Consider the following 18,303-nt stretch of genomic DNA (forward strand, 5'->3'; position numbering starts at 1 on the left):
GATAGATACCCAATCCATCTTCCAGTTGATGAAAGTTTCTTTCACTCACCAATGGTAAAGGCCTCCAACTGGTCTTCCAAGTTGCCAAAAAACTCTAACACAGCCCCTGCCCAACTATTAACACCCTCCTACACTACCCTCACCCCCAAAATGGCCAGACACCACTTACTTTGATTTGTGGCCCTCAGCAATATTAAAAAAATTAATTGATGGGTGCAGTGATAACTGCTGATTCTCCTTGCTTTACTCCCACTATGTTGAAGGGGCTATAGAGTCATCTTTGATTTTTATGATTTTAATTTGAAAACTATCTTGATCTGTTACTATAGACTTATTCTAGTTACTTTAAAATAAAACACCATAACTCCTTCTAAAATGCATTGCTCCAGATATTTAATAGTAGCTTTAAAAATGGAAGAAAAAAAAAGGAAATTTCCTCATTATTGCTCACTTCTCAGAGATAGGTTTGTAGATGAGCGCAAGGAGCAAATAACCACATTTGTTGTCAGCAATGCTTTATGGGTTTCTGGAATTTGTAACCAAGGTTGGAAAGAGTTCACTTTGTGCAGCAGCATAGTTGTACTAGATTTTATAAGGTGTGTTGATTTGGGAAAAAAGACATGCATCTGGCAAAATAGCTGTTCTGTAAAAGGATATGACATTCTGCATTTACTGTCTCTGCCACCCACTGATTTAAATGAAGTGCTGGTTTTAATTCTTATAAAAAGAGGAAAATATGCTAACGGCACATGAGTGCACCAGCTGTGCTAGCAATAGAATCATGTTATTACAATTAACAAAATGGTATTAGCAAAGGATTTTTTCAAATTGGAATTGTTTGTGATAGCTTTATTTTTATTGCATTTTAAAGGTGGAAATATTGGAGAATACTTCACTCTATATGATACTTCAGGAGAACTCTTGGCCACTCGTAGTTTAGACAGGGAGGATGCCGGCAGATTTATCCTCATTATTGAATGTTATGACCTGGGCAGCCCATCAAGAAGCTCCACAACACAGCTACAGATTACAGTTTTGGATGAAAATGACAACAGCCCTATATTTGCAAAGAAGAACTATCAGACCTCTGTGAGAGAAGACCTTGAACTAGGATCAGTAGTTCTTGAGCTCTTTGCTTCAGATGAAGATGGTGGCCTGAATGGTGAGGTCATGTATTCGCTCATTGATGACACCCTGGGAACATTTACTATTAACAGTACAACTGGCGCTATAGTTACTACAAGGGCATTGGACCGAGAGACCAAATCTCAGTATGCATTTAGAGCTGTGGCAAGTGACTGTAGCATCCAAGGCCCAAGAAGCACTACAGTTAACATTATGGTGCACATTGATGATGCCAATGACAATTGTCCAGTTTTTCTACAGAACCCTTTCAGAGTTTATGTGCCTCCTGAAACCTCTCTGAATCAGACAATAGCCACTGTGAGAGCTGAGGACATGGATCTGGGGCCAAATGGTGCAGTGGTTTTTAATTTTGTAGTACCTGAACCCATGTTTTGTATTAACATCAATACAGGAGAGATTTATCTTCAAGAGCCATTGCCTTCTGAAGGTTTCAGTACCCACCTGTTGGTAATGGCGTCTGATCAAGGTGTCCCAGCTAGGACAGCCACAGCTCTATTGGCCATTTCCTCAAGGGAAGAAGAGGAGGTGATGTCGTTCGGCCATAGCTTGTATGCAGTAACTGTGCCGGAAAACAGTGAAGCAGGTGGGTATCAAACTCTCTAACTCATGATTGACAGTGGCCAAAGTCCTGACCTCTTGGACACTACTGAGGATGAAGTGTGCAGGGAGCCTTTTTCAGAATATGCAGTATCAGGGTAAAATTGGAATTGGACTATACACAAACAGTAGGTTAAAAATCCAACAACTTCTCCCTGGCCAGTGCACCCTCGAGCAAAGGGGAGCATGCTATGCTGTGTCAGAGGTACTCAGGCTTCTGGCCCCTTGCACACATATAACAGTGTGCCACTCACATTAGTCAGGATGCTCCTTTTTCAAAGGAAAGAAAAGGATGCTGCACTACATGTTCCTCCCTCACACTGGATAACCCTTGAGCATCTTTGCTCTGTGTCTGCCAAATGGCTCTAATGTTGGATGCACAGTTTTTATCCTCGGCTGTTTTCCTTGTCAACATGCATCCCTTTGGAATAAAGGCAGAATTTATCTGTCTGTGTGTGTGCTTGGGCAGGTGTGTGTGCGTGTAGCAAACTAAACTGATTGCATAATATATCATTAATAGTTCACTTAAATAAGTGCAGTGAAAGCTCAGATGAGATGAGAACTCCACAAATGTCTGTTGCAATGTATGATTTTTGGCTTTAGCGAAATCCCTGGGGTATTGTAACTGCATTCAGAGATTTTTCCAACACTTTCCTCACAGTTTCAGACTTGCTAAAAGAATGTGTAGAAGTAGGCGGGGAATCCACAGAGGCTGCAATACATTCTTACTTAACAAGACATTGTGAAATTGGCAGACTTGTACAAGGAGCAAGCAAGAGATAGAAGCCCACATTACAGATAGATAAAGATTTAATATAGATAAAGGATTTAATCACAGAGTCCTTTCACGCTTCATTCTTGCTGGGTATGACTATGGAATTCACTACTCCAGAGTTAAATGCTATAAAAGTGGATTTTACAAGGGGCTGCATTGTTGCATCACAAAAAATATTTATAGTTATGCATACTGGTCCTTAGCTGTGGTAATCAACATTTCATGCTTCAGGGCATAAACAGATTACGAGGGTCTGGAAGGAAAACCCCTCTCACCTTTCCCACCTACATACACCATTGTGTAACTGGCCAGGTGCATTTGGAGGTATGATGTGTGCTGTATTCTTGATTCTGCTGCTGAGTCAAGGTATTTACCTTGGGCAAGTCATTTATCCTCTGTATGCCTCAGATTTTCCATCTGTAAAATTAGGATATTTGTTTATATCATAGGCTGTTGTGAGAGTAGTGAATTCTCAAGTCATGAGTAACAGCAGATAGAATTCCCAAGCAATCCATAAAGTGTGCTAATTTAAAACATTAATTGAATAATGTTGAATAGTAAATCAATAAAAATCAAATTATGTTCCCGGATGAGTAACAAACAGAATAAAGGACTAAATTTGTTGTGAAATTGTTTGCTACAAATGGTTTGATCAATTCTTGTCCTGTGCATCTTAGGAGCCACGAGTCAGATTCACTGCAGTCTGGGCCACTGTTGATTCTTTTAGGCTGTAGTGGTCAATAAAGTCTTTGGGGGAAGAGTTTGGGTTAGTGCAGCGAAGACACAATTTTGACCTGCTGGGAGGGGCTGTAAACTGGTCGGAGTAGCCCATGAGCTGTTCCACTGGCAATGTTCCTGCAGAGCACTGGACTGGAATTAATACTGTCCCTCTCCCCAAGAGGGAAACCCTCTTCCCCTGTGTCACCATTGCAGCAGGAAGATGCGATTCTCATCTCTTGGAGTTGAGCGTTTAGGGTTTCGGTTTATTTTTACTCTGGCCCCACCTCTCGTTCCATGCTTTAACCTAACAGTTGTGAATCAGCTGTGACATTCTAACTGATGGTCCCTAAAATTATACATTCAGGGGCAGTGAGGGGAAGGTATTCTCAGAGGAGAGTCCAGGACTCTTGATTTTTGCTTCTTCCTTGGTCGGGAAATAATAAATAAATCATAATAATAGCTCTTACATAGCACTTTTCTTCAGTGGGCATCAAGACCTGATGACCTACAGGGTATGTTCCAGGAGCCTAGTTATTAGGTTTTTCCATATGATTGTGGAAGAGTGTCTCATGGGGGTCTCAGTTTTTTGTGGGAAGAGCCCAGTCAGTGTTGTTTTTGGCATTGTGACAGTACAGTTTAGATATGCTATTGTTTTTTAATTATTATTTAAACACTAAGGTATGTGGCTAGGAAACTTGAATACATTTAAAGAAAGAAAATCAAAATAAGATCCTTTCAGCAATGGATAAGCTTTTGTGACCCTGCATGTGCCTAATTACAGATACATTGATGAGACAGGTTAGGCAACCCAGCCTGAAATTATGGAAATCATGCAAGGAATTGTGGTAAGAGAATACCATAGTCGATAGTCTCCCACTAAATATATTGCAAACATAAATAGGAGTAAATTTAAATTGTTTTGATTGAAGGAAGTTTAAGGAAGCTTCAGGGTAAACCGTAAGATTTCAGTCTAAAAGCTTACTGTGTATATGTAGTAAGAAAACTATAGTGTATAGAGGAGCAAATTCTTTTATGGATCTTAGATGTTCCTACCAAATAGTAGTTCTGTTTTTCTTTTAATTATTGTAATATTTTATGTGATTTCAATACATAAAAAAACATACTAATAATTTTGCTTGTCAGAAAAAGTTAAACTATAATCAAACCTTCTAAGTGATTTGGTTTGCTAGCTATAGTTCTGATTCTGAAACCCTTACTCCATATGAATAATACTTACTCTCCCACCCAGTCCCAGGGAAGTGTATATATATTATACAATTCACTATTAATGTAATCCATATTAACAAATAACATTTTCCTCATAATTTTTACTTCCATTTTGAACCATGCAGTGGAAAAACTTCACTGTAGTCAGACAAGAATCAAAACAATATAAACAATGATGGCCAAAGCCTAATATCCATGTTCAGTTTTTACTCAGTCTTTATGCAGACAAACTCCTACTTAGGTTAGAACCTCAGGATTTCTTCAAATAAAATGTTTGGCCCCAAGTTTGGTGACATTCGTATCATTCCCCTTGTTTAGTTTTTGCATGGTATTAAATATTTTATACACTGCATCATGACAGGCATTTTTAGAAGTCAATCAATAAATAATCAAGTCAATGCACTCGGTGAAGTGTAAGAAACCTTTTCATTATTCACCGTCTGCCTCCAGTTGAATTGTAGTTTGTATAGAACCCTCAGAGAGTCAGATTCACCAATAAAACATCGTCACAGCTTCTATTTCTGCAGGATTCTCTTTTATTTGTTTGTTTGTTTTTAATACATATACGGTATCTGGCCTAGAAATGTATTTAACCCTCCTTTATTCTTTGTGCTCAATGAGCCTTTTCTTCTCTATCCGCCCAAGAAATCCATCGTCAAAGACAAAGGCAAGGGTGGGACAAATTTAGAGGAAAAAGGAGCATCCCTGGTTCTAATGTACTGATTACAAAAGAGCAGAGAAAGGAGAGAAAATAATATGGGGACATGTTGTGGCTTCAGGATTAAACACAGGCCTCCCAGTGACTTGGACTGTAATAGTAAATCAGTTCTGAGTTGTGCATGTGTGTCTCAAGCCAGAATATGACCCAGGCTTTTTATGTCTGTTTTGCAACCTATTCTTTAGAAAAAGAATAGAAATACTATACAAACTGTCACATTCTAATACATTTCAGGTACTTTGTTGTTTAAAGTAGGTTGAGGTATTTTAACATAATGTTAGGATGCTTCCAATTTAAGTGACAGACAAAGCAGGGAAATTCTAAGTTAAGGCTCTTGCTCCAGTCTTGTCTTGCCCTGTTATGCGTGGCTTGTATGGAAGTTTCAGACATAGTTGGATATTGTGTCCCTTATTTGAGTCAATACCTATGCACACTGGACGGAGTCAAGTAAGTTTAGGTTTGTAACTCTTTGAGATATTTTTGCTGTATGTCTAGTTTTGCCTCATTAGGGACTTCAAGATTTGGGCTCATCTGTTTAAGGTACCAAAAGGTCCAAAGTGAAAATGAACTGTATGGAAACTGCAACATTTCATTGTTTAAATGCAAGTCAGATTACTACTACAGTGTGGTCAAAAATCACCAGAAACCACAGAACTGTCATTTATTTGCCCTCAAAAAAGGAATAAGCAATTTTAATAACGTTAAAGAAAAGGCTTCTGGACTGAGAATTTGCAGGCCCAGAGCAGGATTTTATTGACCCAGTTATATACCCTGAAAAACAAGAAGGCATCAAATGGAAATCCTGATACCTTCTCTTTTCTTGGAATTTTTTTTCTTGTTCTTTTCAAAAATCAGGCAGAGGATGTTGTGAGCACAAGACATTAGGGACTTGTCCTTCAGACACTGGATGTTTTCTTTTCTTCAGCACTGCTTTATGGATGCCATAAACAATGGCAATTATTGGCTGCTATATTGAATAAAAGTTGTATGGTTGTGAAAATGGGACCGGCTATCCTTGTGATCCAAAAAGCGGCCTGTGTTTAATTTCTACATACAACAGTGCACTTCTCATTCTCGCCTTATACACATACAAATCATATTTGTTTTCTTTTGCGATTGGTCCTATAAGTATCTTAAGTAGTGCAGAAAAGTCCATAAGCCACAATATGTGTATTTTCCACACAAGTGTTTTTGGCTTATGTTACCATGCTGAAGAGCAAATGACTAACCAGTTAAGATAGCATTCCCTTTGTTTAAAAAAAAAAAAAAAAGATTGTAGCAGAGTACTAAGCATGTGATTTTTGTAATTAAAGATAAATCATACTACTGTGATGGCACAGTCCCACCCAAAATCCAGGACATTTTATATTAACAGCATGCCTCCTGTAATGTAATAAAACAGTGTAAGTTTATAATGCCATTTGGAAGAGGTCAAGTTGTGCAGTAACCTGATTCCATCACAGTTTGTTAAAATCAATTGTCATATGCTAAATGACTTCATAACTGGCTTGAAAAGAACAACCATTTGGAAATCTTGATAAATGTTTTTTTAATTTGGTCTCAGTTTCTGTTAAGCATGATGCTTCTGATCAGGACGATGCATTCAAGTTTCACATTTATTTTCTGCTCCTATTGCAAACAGCATTTTTAGTTGATGCCTTTTCTGTGCTGTGTCAGATCAGTGCTGTTTTCACTGAATTTAAGATTCTTCATGAACTATAGAATGTCCATACTTCCTTCGATGCTTACAACAGACTGCATATCTTTGTGCATCCTGTTATGTCAGTAAAAGCTATTATGGGTTCTATTCCCCCTTTCAAATGACGTCTACTTAAGATTGATTGATTTATTCATTTAGAATTAGTGTCCACCCTTATAAAACTCTAGGTTACTGTACATAAGTAAACGGAAATTAAATAATCCCTTCCCCAGAGATACCTGTCAACCACATAACAACCACATAAAAGCCCTTTTCTTCTCCCCTCTCCCCCCCAAAGAGTTCATGAAAGGATGAGGGTAAAATGACCAAAGATGGATAAACCTGAATAGGAAGTACCTACACTGAGCCTGGAATACTGCCAGAGATAAACAACCTCAGGGAGAAAGTTCCATAAGTAGTACTAGTCTCTGAAATAAAAAGGTCTAGAGTCAAGCCAGTGAAGGTGTGACCTTGAAACAGAGAGGAAAGATCAGGGATTGTTGACCGTTAGGGCATGCTGCAAAGTGCATCATTTTGCCCAGGCAGCTGAATATGCTGGGGTGCAACAAGGGTGGTTGTTGATGGGACAATGGAGGGTTGGTGGGGAAGGTCCTATCTGTTAATTTGTGGGCAGAATTTTGCTGAGCGGTTGTTGCTGGTTTTGTTTTTTGTCGTGTGCTGTTTTAAATGATGTTCAAAGTACCCAGAGTGGTAGATGGGCACCTTTGCATGCATTATTATTAATCATAGTAAATATATAAATAATAAATTAAGATAAGATCTTCCAAAGCTGACTTTAATAAAAACTATTATTTCTTTTGTAGGCACCTCGCTTTTGACTGTAGACGCTTATGATCATAGTTTAACGGGAAGAGGCATAAAATACAGGATATTCAGTGACAATGAAGACATTTTCTCCATACACCCCATCACAGGTAAATTAATTTATTTAAATTAGCTTTAAAACACATTTGAGACTTTTGATATTTGAACAAATATTAAATTATATACAAAGTGTTTCTGCATTGGGATTGCTTTTATATCAAAACATTCTCATTAGTTGATGTTAGTTTAAATCAAAAACTAGTAGAGACGGATGATGGGTAGTAAAATGTAACAAACACCTATTACCACAAGAACTAGTTTTTTTATTTCATAGATATACACATGCATTTTGTTTACAGTTAATATAGAAAATAGGGCCTGCTTCTCCTCTTATATTGGGATAAATCATTAATAATTAATGTTAAGATTTTGTCACGGTTATTTTTAGTAGAAGTCAGGGAGGGGTCACGGGCAATAAACAAAAATTCACAGAAGCTGTGACCTCTTCCTGACTTTTACTAAAAATAACTATCTATGACAAAATGGGTCTGACTGAGGGATGCGGGGTGGGATGAAAGCAGCAGGGCCCACAGGAGCAGGGACCACACGCAGCAGTTGGGAGCCTCTGCCACCCATGGTGGCAGGGGGCTCCGGCGACCCTCCACCCAGCCACCTGCGACGGCAGGGAGCTCCAGGGTTTCCCCAGTGCTCGCTGCAGCTCTTTGCTCCAGGTCCACCCTCCAGCCCCCCGCTGGCTGACAGCTCATGCCCCACCCCACCCCCAGATGAAGCAGAAAATGTCACAGAGGTTGCAGGAGGTCATGGATTCTGTGACTTCTGTGACCTCCATGACATAATCTTATCTTTATTAATAATGTCACTGACATCAGTGGAGTTACACACTTGTAAAACTGATGTGAGAGGAAAATTGGGGACAAGAGTATTCGTCCTTAAAACTCTTCTGTTCTTCTTTGAATAGATGCAGCCATGTATTTCACTGAGATGTGTGTGTGCGCCCACAGCAGCAGAGCTGGAGAATTTTGCTAGCAGTATCCAGAGATGGGCGGTGCTCGCACTTCATGGCCATAGCCCTTCCCCTGGCTCTATTAGGTGGTGCCATCCCGAGCCCCTTCACTCGCTCCTTACAGCCCATGGCTGAAGTCAGGGCTCTGTGTGGTTCTTAATGTCACAATTTCTCACTATGTCTTCATGTCTTTTTCTAGTTGTATATAGTTAGTAGTACCCCAAGTGTTAGTTAGATTTAGCGTTAGTTGCATTTAGTTAAATATTCCCCCATGACGCTCTCACTGGGGTTTAAACATCGTCTGTTGTGTGTGTGGGGGCGCGATCTCCCACACACAGTGCTTGCTTTGCTTGGATAAGGCTCATTCATTCACAGAACAGACTCCGGTGGTTAGGGACCTTGGCCTGAAAAATCACCTGCTCGACCAAGCCATGTAGCTGCTTTGGCACCACAAGGCCCTCATCAGATCGGAGTTCACCCGCAGGTTCTGAGAGTGCTGCTATTCCGTGTTCTGAAGCTGCCTCTCCGAAGAGGCGGGGGAGCCATTTCACACTGAGTGCACCGAGGAAAATGTCACATAAGATCAATCGAGACCACTCCAAGTCTTGTGGGACTCCTCTGCCTCCTTCAGGAGGTGCTAGTGCTAGTGCATGGAATGGTGTAGGGAACTCTAACTGTTCTCTCCCTGGTACTTCATAGGGAGGTTAGAGACCCTAAACTGTCAACTCCAGTTCTGGCCCCAGGGCATCTGTTGAACCTGGTACCAACGAGGGTGATGCCAGCCCTGGCTGTTTGCATGCTGGGGGTATACCAGATGGCTACGGACCACCTCTGCCTATCCATCTCTATCTCTCTGTTGGTCCAGGACTTTGCCAGGGCTATGACGGTCTGCTGACATCTACTGTTAGTGCTGGACAGTCTACTGACTCTTTGTGTCTGTTGGTACTGTGCCCTTCCATACTCTGTGGAAGGAGACCAGTGCCAGGCTTGGTGCCAAACTTGGTGCCAGGGACCTCCTCACTACCAGGAAGCTCCTTGGCACTGTTGCATTCAACATTGCCAATGTTACCGTGGCAGCTCTCACCCCCTCCACTTCAGCACTGTCAGCTCCTTCAATGCTGCCTTCAGAGTCGACGCTGCTCCTGGCATCTGGAACAACGGAGATGTCCTCAGCGCTAATGGTGCCATGTCCACCATTGATGCCAGTCCCTCCTTTGTTTTGGGCGACAGATGAGTCAGACTGTTTACTCGCTACCTCATGGCTGGCTCCATCTTTATCCCCGGAAACCCAGGGCTTCTCAGCATCAAGGTCGGGATCTTCCTCCACCCTTTCTCCATTGCTTGACCTACATCAGGGGCAGTTTATGGAGCATCATGGGCACCAGGATTGGCACTTATCTCACGCTCAATGTGGAGGTCTCTGAGCCAGTGCCTTCTGGCCACCAGTGTCCTATCCTTGTGCCCATTGGCCTCTATGGCATCAATGGGACATTTCTTGGTCGCGATGAGATCACCTTGCAGATCAGTGGTGGGGATCATGGATCCATCACAGGTTCAAGCACGTTGAGCCTATTCTACTCCCAGTCCAGGAGCGGGAGCCAGCCTGGGCATAGTTAACTGACTCTTCTTCATCCCCAGACAATTTGGCAGTGCCTGGCTCTTCTTCTCTTTCAATGCCTAAACATTTCAAGGCCTATCATGATCTTTTGCAGCATGTGACTGCCCCCTTGGACATTGAGGCAGAGCTCCTGAAGGAGAAAACCTTGGTGGATATTCTGCAGTCTTCTGCACCTGGGAGAGTAGCCCTTCCTATCACCAATATGCTCGTAAAGCCTGCGAAGGTTCTCTGGGACATGTCAGCTTCAATACTACGGAGTGCATGGAAAAATGCTACTTTGTCCCAATTGCAGGAATTTAAAGGCTTTTACTGGCGTCTGGCCCCAAATTTCCTGTCTTAACTGCAGTGCATGATAGAGCCCAGCAGGTCAGGTTTAAGGAGAACAACTGAAAAAAGATGGACTTACTGGGCTGGAAGATTTACTCCTTCTCCTCTCTGCAAATGTAGCTTGTGAACCAGCAGGCATATTTGTCCAAATACAGCTTTGTAAATTGGACAGCTAAATCTGAGTTTGCTGGCCACCTGCCTGAAACCTTTGGAGAGGAATTTCGGGCATTCATCACCTAAGGCCGCTCAGTAGCCAGAACTCGTTGCAGTACATGCTGGACATCACGGACACTTTGGCCAGACTTATGGCATCTGTGGGGACCGTGAGAAGAGTGTGCTGGTTGCAGAATTTAGGCATTGCTCCCGATGTTCAGTAGGCCAGAAAGGATTTGCCCTTCAACGTCTGGGTGCTTTTTTTTGGACAAGATGGATGAGACTCCGCACTTGTTCTAGGATTCTAGGGCCAACCTATGTTCCTTGGGGGTATATATACTGGCAATGCAAAGGCATCACTACAAGGACCAGCAGCAGTAGCAATACTCTTCACACCACACCTTTGGGCAGCCTTCCTCCCCACACAAGACAGTGAGGCTATCCCAGAAAGGGGCATAGGTATCAGAGGAGGCAGTCAGGTCCCTGAGGCCTCTAAGTGTCTATTTTGACACCTGGGTCCAGAGCAGTGGTCTGGTCTTCACTCCCTTTACTCTGTCTGTGTTCGGGGACAGGCTGGCTTGCTTTTACAATGTTTGGGGCTCAGTTACAACTGACAGCTGGGTCCTAAGCATCATCAGATTGGGCTGTGCTATCCCGTTCTTCTCCACTTCTCTTCTCCCTTCCTTCCCATCCCTCTTCAGGCACCCCTCTCATGAGATATTGCTCCTCAAGCAGCTTTGCACTTTACTGCCATTGGGAGTGGTGGAGGAATTTCCTCTAGTACACAGGGCTACTATTCCCAGTACTTCTTGTTTCCTAAATCCAAAAAAGGGGTAAAACCTTTTCTCAACCTCAACAAATATATAAGATACATGAGGTTCCAAATGGTCACCTTATCAACTATCCTCCCTGCACTGACTCAAAATGACTGGTTTGCTGCGCTGGACCTTCAGGACACTTATTTCCACATGACGATTCTCCTGAGCCACAGAATATTTTTTGTTATGGCGAACCATCATTTTCAGTACACAATCCTTCCTTTCGGCCTGTCTTCTTCCCCCTGGGTCTTTGCCAAAAGTATGGTCGTGGTGACAGTGTACCTTCCCATATCCAGATGACTGCCTACTAAGGGGCAGATCCAGAGAAGAAGTCCTTTCGTATGTATGCATTTCGGTGCACTTATTCGACCATCTGGTTCTCATCCTGAACACTGGAAAATCAACGTTGTTCCCCACTCAGAAAAATGAGTTAGTTGGGGCCCTAATAGACTGTACGAGTTCAAGAGCGTTTTTGCTGACCAACCATTTTCAGACTATTTGTTACCTTTGTCTTGGTCTGCAGTCTCAACCTTCCACAACAGTTCACATGTGCCATAGGCTCTTGGGCCATATGTCACATGCATGCAGGTGGTTCAGTTTGCAAGGTTACACTTTTGTAATCTTCAAATGTGGCTCAGCACAGTTTACCATCCAACCCTTCACCCTTTGGACAAGTTGGTCTGGCTCCCTCTATTGATCCTGGATTGCTTGCACTGGACATTTCAGGGGTATATATGTCAAGGAATTCTCTTCACCCACCCCTTGCCAGCCAAGACTGTTGTCACTGCAGGTGGTTCCCTGGCTGATTGTGGAAAGCATCTGGAGTCTCTGAATGTTCAGTGCCTGTGATTGGAGCAGGAAGCTTCACTGCATATCAATGTCCTGGAGTTTCGGGCCATCGGCAATGCCTGTCACCCTTTCCTAGATTGCAATAAGGGTTCAGTGGTTAGTGACAATACCACCACAATGTATTATATGAACAGGTAGGAGGGAGCACACTCCAGAGTGCTCTGCCGAGAGGTGATCAGCTGTGGCAGTTGTTCATTGAAGAGGGTATCACTCTGATAGCTGAAAACTTGCTGGGATCCAGAATTATCTTGTGGACCATCTCAGCAGGAATTTTTCCTGAATCACAAGTGGTCCATGAAATCCAGTCTTCTGAGAGTCATCTTTGCAGTTTGGGGCATCCCGACAATCATCCTGTACACTACAAGTGACAACAGGAAATAATGTCTATTCTGCCCTTGGGGGCCTCAGTGCAGGTTCTCTGACTGACACCTTTCACCTCAACTGGCATTCGACTCTCTTATATACTTGTCCTCGGATCCTGTTCATTTCACAGGTCACCCTGAAGCTGAAAGCTAACCAGGCCAAGGTCATCCTCATTGCCCCAGCATAGCTGAGGCAATGTTGTTTTTCTGATCATCTTGCGCTGTTGATTCAGTCTTCCATATCCCTTCATCTTCATCCCAGCCTACTCTGACAGAGTCATGGTCATGCTTTACATCCCATGCTCAGCTCCCTGCATCTCACAGCATGGTTGAATGAGAAGGAAGAGCGATGTTCAGCAGCTATTTGACAGATCCTACTTACTAGTAGAAAATCCTATAAACCCCTCATCCCAGGATAGCCTTTTCAGCAAAGTGGAAGCATTTTTTAATTTGGTCATTGGCCTGTGGAGTTAAGCAGATGCTGGCTAGTATCAGAGACATCTTGGAGTATTTGCTACATCTTCAGTCATCGAGCCTTATGCTTAGTTCATTGAGGGTGCATCTAGTGGTGATCTCAGCCTTTCATCCTCCCATTCATGGAAGATCAGTGTGGTGGTGAGATTCTTGAAAGGAATCCTTCATCTCCATCCACTGATGCAGGAACTAGTTCCTTTGTGGGACCTTACCATGGTTTTAGTGGCTCTGATGGGACCTCTATTTCAGCCTCTGGCATCCTGCCCCTTTCCTCTCTTATGTTAAAAAAAACTATATCCCTCATGGCGATAACATCTGAAAAGAGTGTGAAGTGGGAAGTTTTGATCTCAGAGCTTCTTTACATGCTATTCTCCAAAAACAAAGTGACGTGGTCACACCCAAAATGTGTGTCTAAAATGGTCTCTCAGATTCATTTAAACCAGGTGGTATATTTGCTTGTGGTTTTTCCAAATGTTCATTTCCACAGGAGCAACATCTTCACACATTAGACATCAGATGATATCTGGCCTTTTATTTAGACTGGACTAAACCCTTTCAGGCTTCACCTTGTCTGTTTTTGTCATATGCAGACTATATGAAAGGACAGGTCATTTCCTCACAGATGATCTCTAAGTGGATAACTTCTTAAATTAAGACTGCATATGAAACAGCTTTGTCTACAAGCCCCTGTATAGGGGTGAGTTTGTGTTATGAGAGTGCAAGCTACGTCACTAGTGTTCTTCAGTGACGTCTTAATATTGGATATTTGCAGGGCTGCCACATATTTGTCAGTATATAGGTTTACGAACTATTATGCCATTACTACAGCATTCAGAGCAGATGCAGACTTTGGGAAGGCAGCCCTGCAGTCCTTTTTAAAAATAGACTCTGAGCTCCAATTTCTGTGAATACTACTTGTGAGTCACCTAAGTGGAATACATGGCTACATCTACTTGAAGAAAACGAAACAGTTACTTACTGTGGTAATGAGAGGTGTGTGTATTCCATGACCCACCCTCCAAGCCTTCCGCATCAGAGTCTAATTTCTGAGCGTTTGGTGCAAAGGAACTGAGGGAAGCCAGAGCGGCACCACCTCATATAGCTATGGGAGTGGCTATGGCCATGAGGTGCAAGCACCATTCCTCTACGGATGTTGCTAGGCAAAATTATCTGGCTCCGGTGCTCTGGATGTGCACACATTTAAGTAGGATACAAATCTGCATCACATCTCAAAGAACAAGTTACAGTAAGTAGCCATTTTCTCTGATGACCTAGTAAGCGCCAAACATGCAGAGTCAAGATCCAGTTATTTCATGGCCTAGGCAGAAATTCCATCACACCCTTAACTAAGTGGGTGCTATAATATTTTAATAAAAGGTAATTGAGATATTTTCTCCAAGACTTTACATATGAGCCTGATCCAAAGTATATTGATTTCAACTAAAGGAGTCTTGTTGAGTTCAGTGAGCTTTGTATCAAATCCTAAGAGAGAGAATTGAGTTTCCTGTTCAATAGAGAGACAAAGTGGGTGAAGTAATATCTTTTATTGGACCAACTTCTATTGGTGAGAGAGACAAGCTTTCGAGTTTACAAAGAGCTCTTCTTCAGCTTGGGAAACTAACTCAAAGTGTCTCTGCTCAAAGTGTTCTGTTTGATGTTACTCAGCCATTTTTGTTAGTTTTGTGATAAATGAGGCAAGCAGTTGACACCCAGTCTGAGATTAGATTAAGCATACATGTGAATTCTTTGGAGAGTTTTCATCTTGGATTTTTCTTATTTACCATGGAACATCTACATTGCATCTATCTATATTGGTACCAGGTAAGAATGGTGAAAAGTTTTCTATATTTTGGTAAAACCACATGCAAAAAGAATAATATTTTAAAATTACCAAATAAAATATGCATTCAGTTTTGATTTAGTAAGACCTTTGCTGTGTATTAATTGACTATTAAAAACTTACTTCCTTATTAATATGTACAAAATGCATATCTACATCTTACCTAAACCTCAACAATATTTTTAATTATCAGTTATTTTATTAATATGTAACTGTTTTATTTACTGTATATTAGATAAACATTTGGGAACTTTTGTGTAAGGCATTATCAAAATATGCTTTTATAATAAGAAATATAGAACCAGTGGCAGAATCCAGGTAAATTAAGGGATTATAGCCACCAAAAAAATCCAATAGTTTTCTACCTAGATTGCCTTCTGAAATGGTTTGTTTTTGGAGTAACTGTCCTGAAATGAAATGGATGTTCAGCACCTTTGAAAATCAGGCCACTCTCACCTAAATACTTAGAAGATTAGCTTTAATCATCCTTGTTTGAAAATCTTGGCAATAATGTTTTACATATACTCAGGGGATTTGTATAAATACAATCCGTAAAAATTCCACTGTTTTCAGTGTGGGTTCTTTTTGAAGTTGTTTACAATAATTATAAGGCAATTCACATAACAAAAGACTTCATCAAGACAATCATCATATGCACCTATTGAGCTAGAGGTTATATTCTCCCGATGTGTGCACACAGCTCCTTCTCACACTTATCAAGAGGACAACGTTAGTGAAAACTTCAGTGTATGATTCTCTAGCTGATTGCAGATACCTTCTTACCTAGTGCTGTGAAATACATCCACTGACATGAAGCTACACAGAGATGATAATATAAATTTCATACACATGTCAAAAGCTTACAGCACATTATATCACCACCAGCAAATACTTCTGTATACATGATGATTCCTTGTCTCATTGCTGGGTGCAAATAATCACATTTATCTTGGATTAATAGTGGTTGTACTGAACGTCACTTCTGCAGAAGGAATGCCAGGTGTGCCAACATGACATTATTTCATCGGCTGTTTATTATACCTTACATCAATCATTTTGCATCATCATTTTGATGAACCAAAAGTAAACAAAGAAAGCATGTGTTCCACAGAGTCAGTCCATGTGCAAAGTTCCAGTTATCAACATCCAAACACAAGTCTTTCATTAAGAATTCCAGTTAAGTGGTAATTGGTACATTTTTTTAGACAATAGTAATTTTATATTGCATATGGTTTTTCCAACACACAGAAAAATAATGCAGCGTTAATTATTCCCTTATTGCTGAAAACAAAGCAAGTTCTCTAACTTTTTAAGCCTTTGTGTCCCAGACCCACCTTAGATTCAAACTACTTGAATCTTGCACAGATCCATGAACAATAATCCAATTTGTCTTCTTGTTTTAAAAATTAAGAACCAGATTACTAATAGGCTTTTAATTCTATCTTGGAAAATCAGGAGGTGGTTCTGCTTCTATTGGGAGTTTGTCTACTGCTACAGTATTTTGGGTACTCAAAAGTTTGTGTTGATACTCTTGCTAAGAATTTGGCATTGTGAAAATTCTTCACAAAATTCTGATTTTAAAATTTTACTGAAATTAATATGCAGATAATAGAAGAAAGAAGTTGTTAAATATTTAATTTTAATCTAGAATTTTGATAATTTAGAATTAATTACAGTGCCGAAGCTGTAACCACAGAGTCTTCAAATGCAGATTATACCTATCTTTAAATTTAATATGGAAGTGCTATGTGTAGAGACTAGTGTAGATATAGCCAAACTTGCAGTGCTTCATCTTGATTTCAGCAGCTTTCATTGTTGGCTAGTGGTGGAATAATAGTTTACCTAGATGACGTTTCACCACCGGCACTCAGACGGGCTTCCTTGATAGCATAGTTTGGGCTGCTTTGTCACTCAGATTGATCCAGTCTGATGCAAATGAAGTCCAGGCCTTTTAGGAATTGTCGCATTTGACCGTTGATTGGACAAAGGTTGGACACCCTGGATTTGAGCCATAAGCAGCATGAGGAAATGAAATCTCCAGTGACAATATTAGGTGGGCAGAGGAAAGGAATGATTACATGAAGTGATCAGTGAAATAGCCCACATCTGTGAGAGATCTCTGATCTACATTTGTATTGTGGTTTCCTCCTTTAGTAATACATATATTTTCCTTTGTATGCCTTTATTTGATATATTGAGCAACTATTGTTTTCTTTATTGCACAGGTATGTGTCATCATTTTTAACATTTTATTTTTCCTAAATATGTACTTAACCTGTCCTCCTTTAAATTCTTTTTGGAAAATAAAAAAGGTGAACTCACAGTGAAAGAGCCAAAGTTTCTTGATCATGAAGTCAAGAGTGAAGTGCATTTTGCAGTTTTGGCTGAAAATGGCTTGAATTCAGCACTCGGTGGAGTGACAGTCTGGGTACAAGATGTGAACGATAACACCCCTAAATTTGAGCAAAGCTCTTACAAAACATCGGTGTGGGAAGGCCAAATCTACAATACATATGTCATGCAGGTAATGGTGAATACATTTGTACAAACCTATTTTCTACTGTTAAAGTTAAGAATAGCCAAACTCGGGCCACAATCCATCAGTGTGTGCACTGGGCTTCCACTTTGTACAAGATTCAGAAGCCTTCTTAATGTTGCTACCGCTTTGCCTGGAAACCTAAAATATATCATTATTTTGGCTGCATTGGCGCTCAAGGTTCAGTTCAGTTTTTATCAAGTTGGGCCAATATCCTTTAGCTTCTGACTGATTGTGGAAATAGAAACTACATTCAACTTTCTTGTTGTCTCCCTCTGCTTCTAACAAAGAGCAATTCTTGCTCCTGAAAAGTAGTCAGAGAATGATTATTCAAAGCTACGTTCCTAGTTTCAGTGTAGATAGATTCTTGCTACCAGCAATGTCTCTAGGGTTTGCCACTTTAAAATGAATCCATTCAGCTCCAGTCAGGAGTAAAATCCTCTTGTCAGATCTAAGCATCTGGTCTGAAATCTGCTGCTGAAAGAGTAACTCATCTCAGTGTATGTGTGAAAATGCTCCTTCCTCTGAAAATGTCCATTCTCCAAAAGTGTTTCCAGCTGTGTATGCACTCTATCCATGTAGGAGCAAAAGAGGG

General features: G+C 41.0%; 1 protein-coding gene across 1 annotated transcript in view; it reads left to right on the forward strand.

The window, feature by feature from the left end:
- The window catches only part of DCHS2 (dachsous cadherin-related 2), a 167,974-nt gene that overhangs the window by 129,218 nt on the left and 20,453 nt on the right, over window positions 1-18,303 (forward strand). Inside the window, exons 13-15 of the mRNA XM_067551865.1 lie at window positions 872-1,729; window positions 7,707-7,817; window positions 17,485-17,696. Of these exons, the coding sequence (XP_067407966.1) occupies window positions 872-1,729; window positions 7,707-7,817; window positions 17,485-17,696 (1,181 nt within the window). The remainder of the gene's footprint in view (window positions 1-871; window positions 1,730-7,706; window positions 7,818-17,484; window positions 17,697-18,303) is intronic.

This window comes from Emydura macquarii, unplaced genomic scaffold, assembly GCF_026122565.2.
Source record: "Emydura macquarii macquarii isolate MOO-44397 ecotype Brisbane River unplaced genomic scaffold, CSIRO-AGI_Emac_v2 contig_1363, whole genome shotgun sequence".
NCBI classification, from domain to species: domain Eukaryota; kingdom Metazoa; phylum Chordata; order Testudines; family Chelidae; genus Emydura; species Emydura macquarii.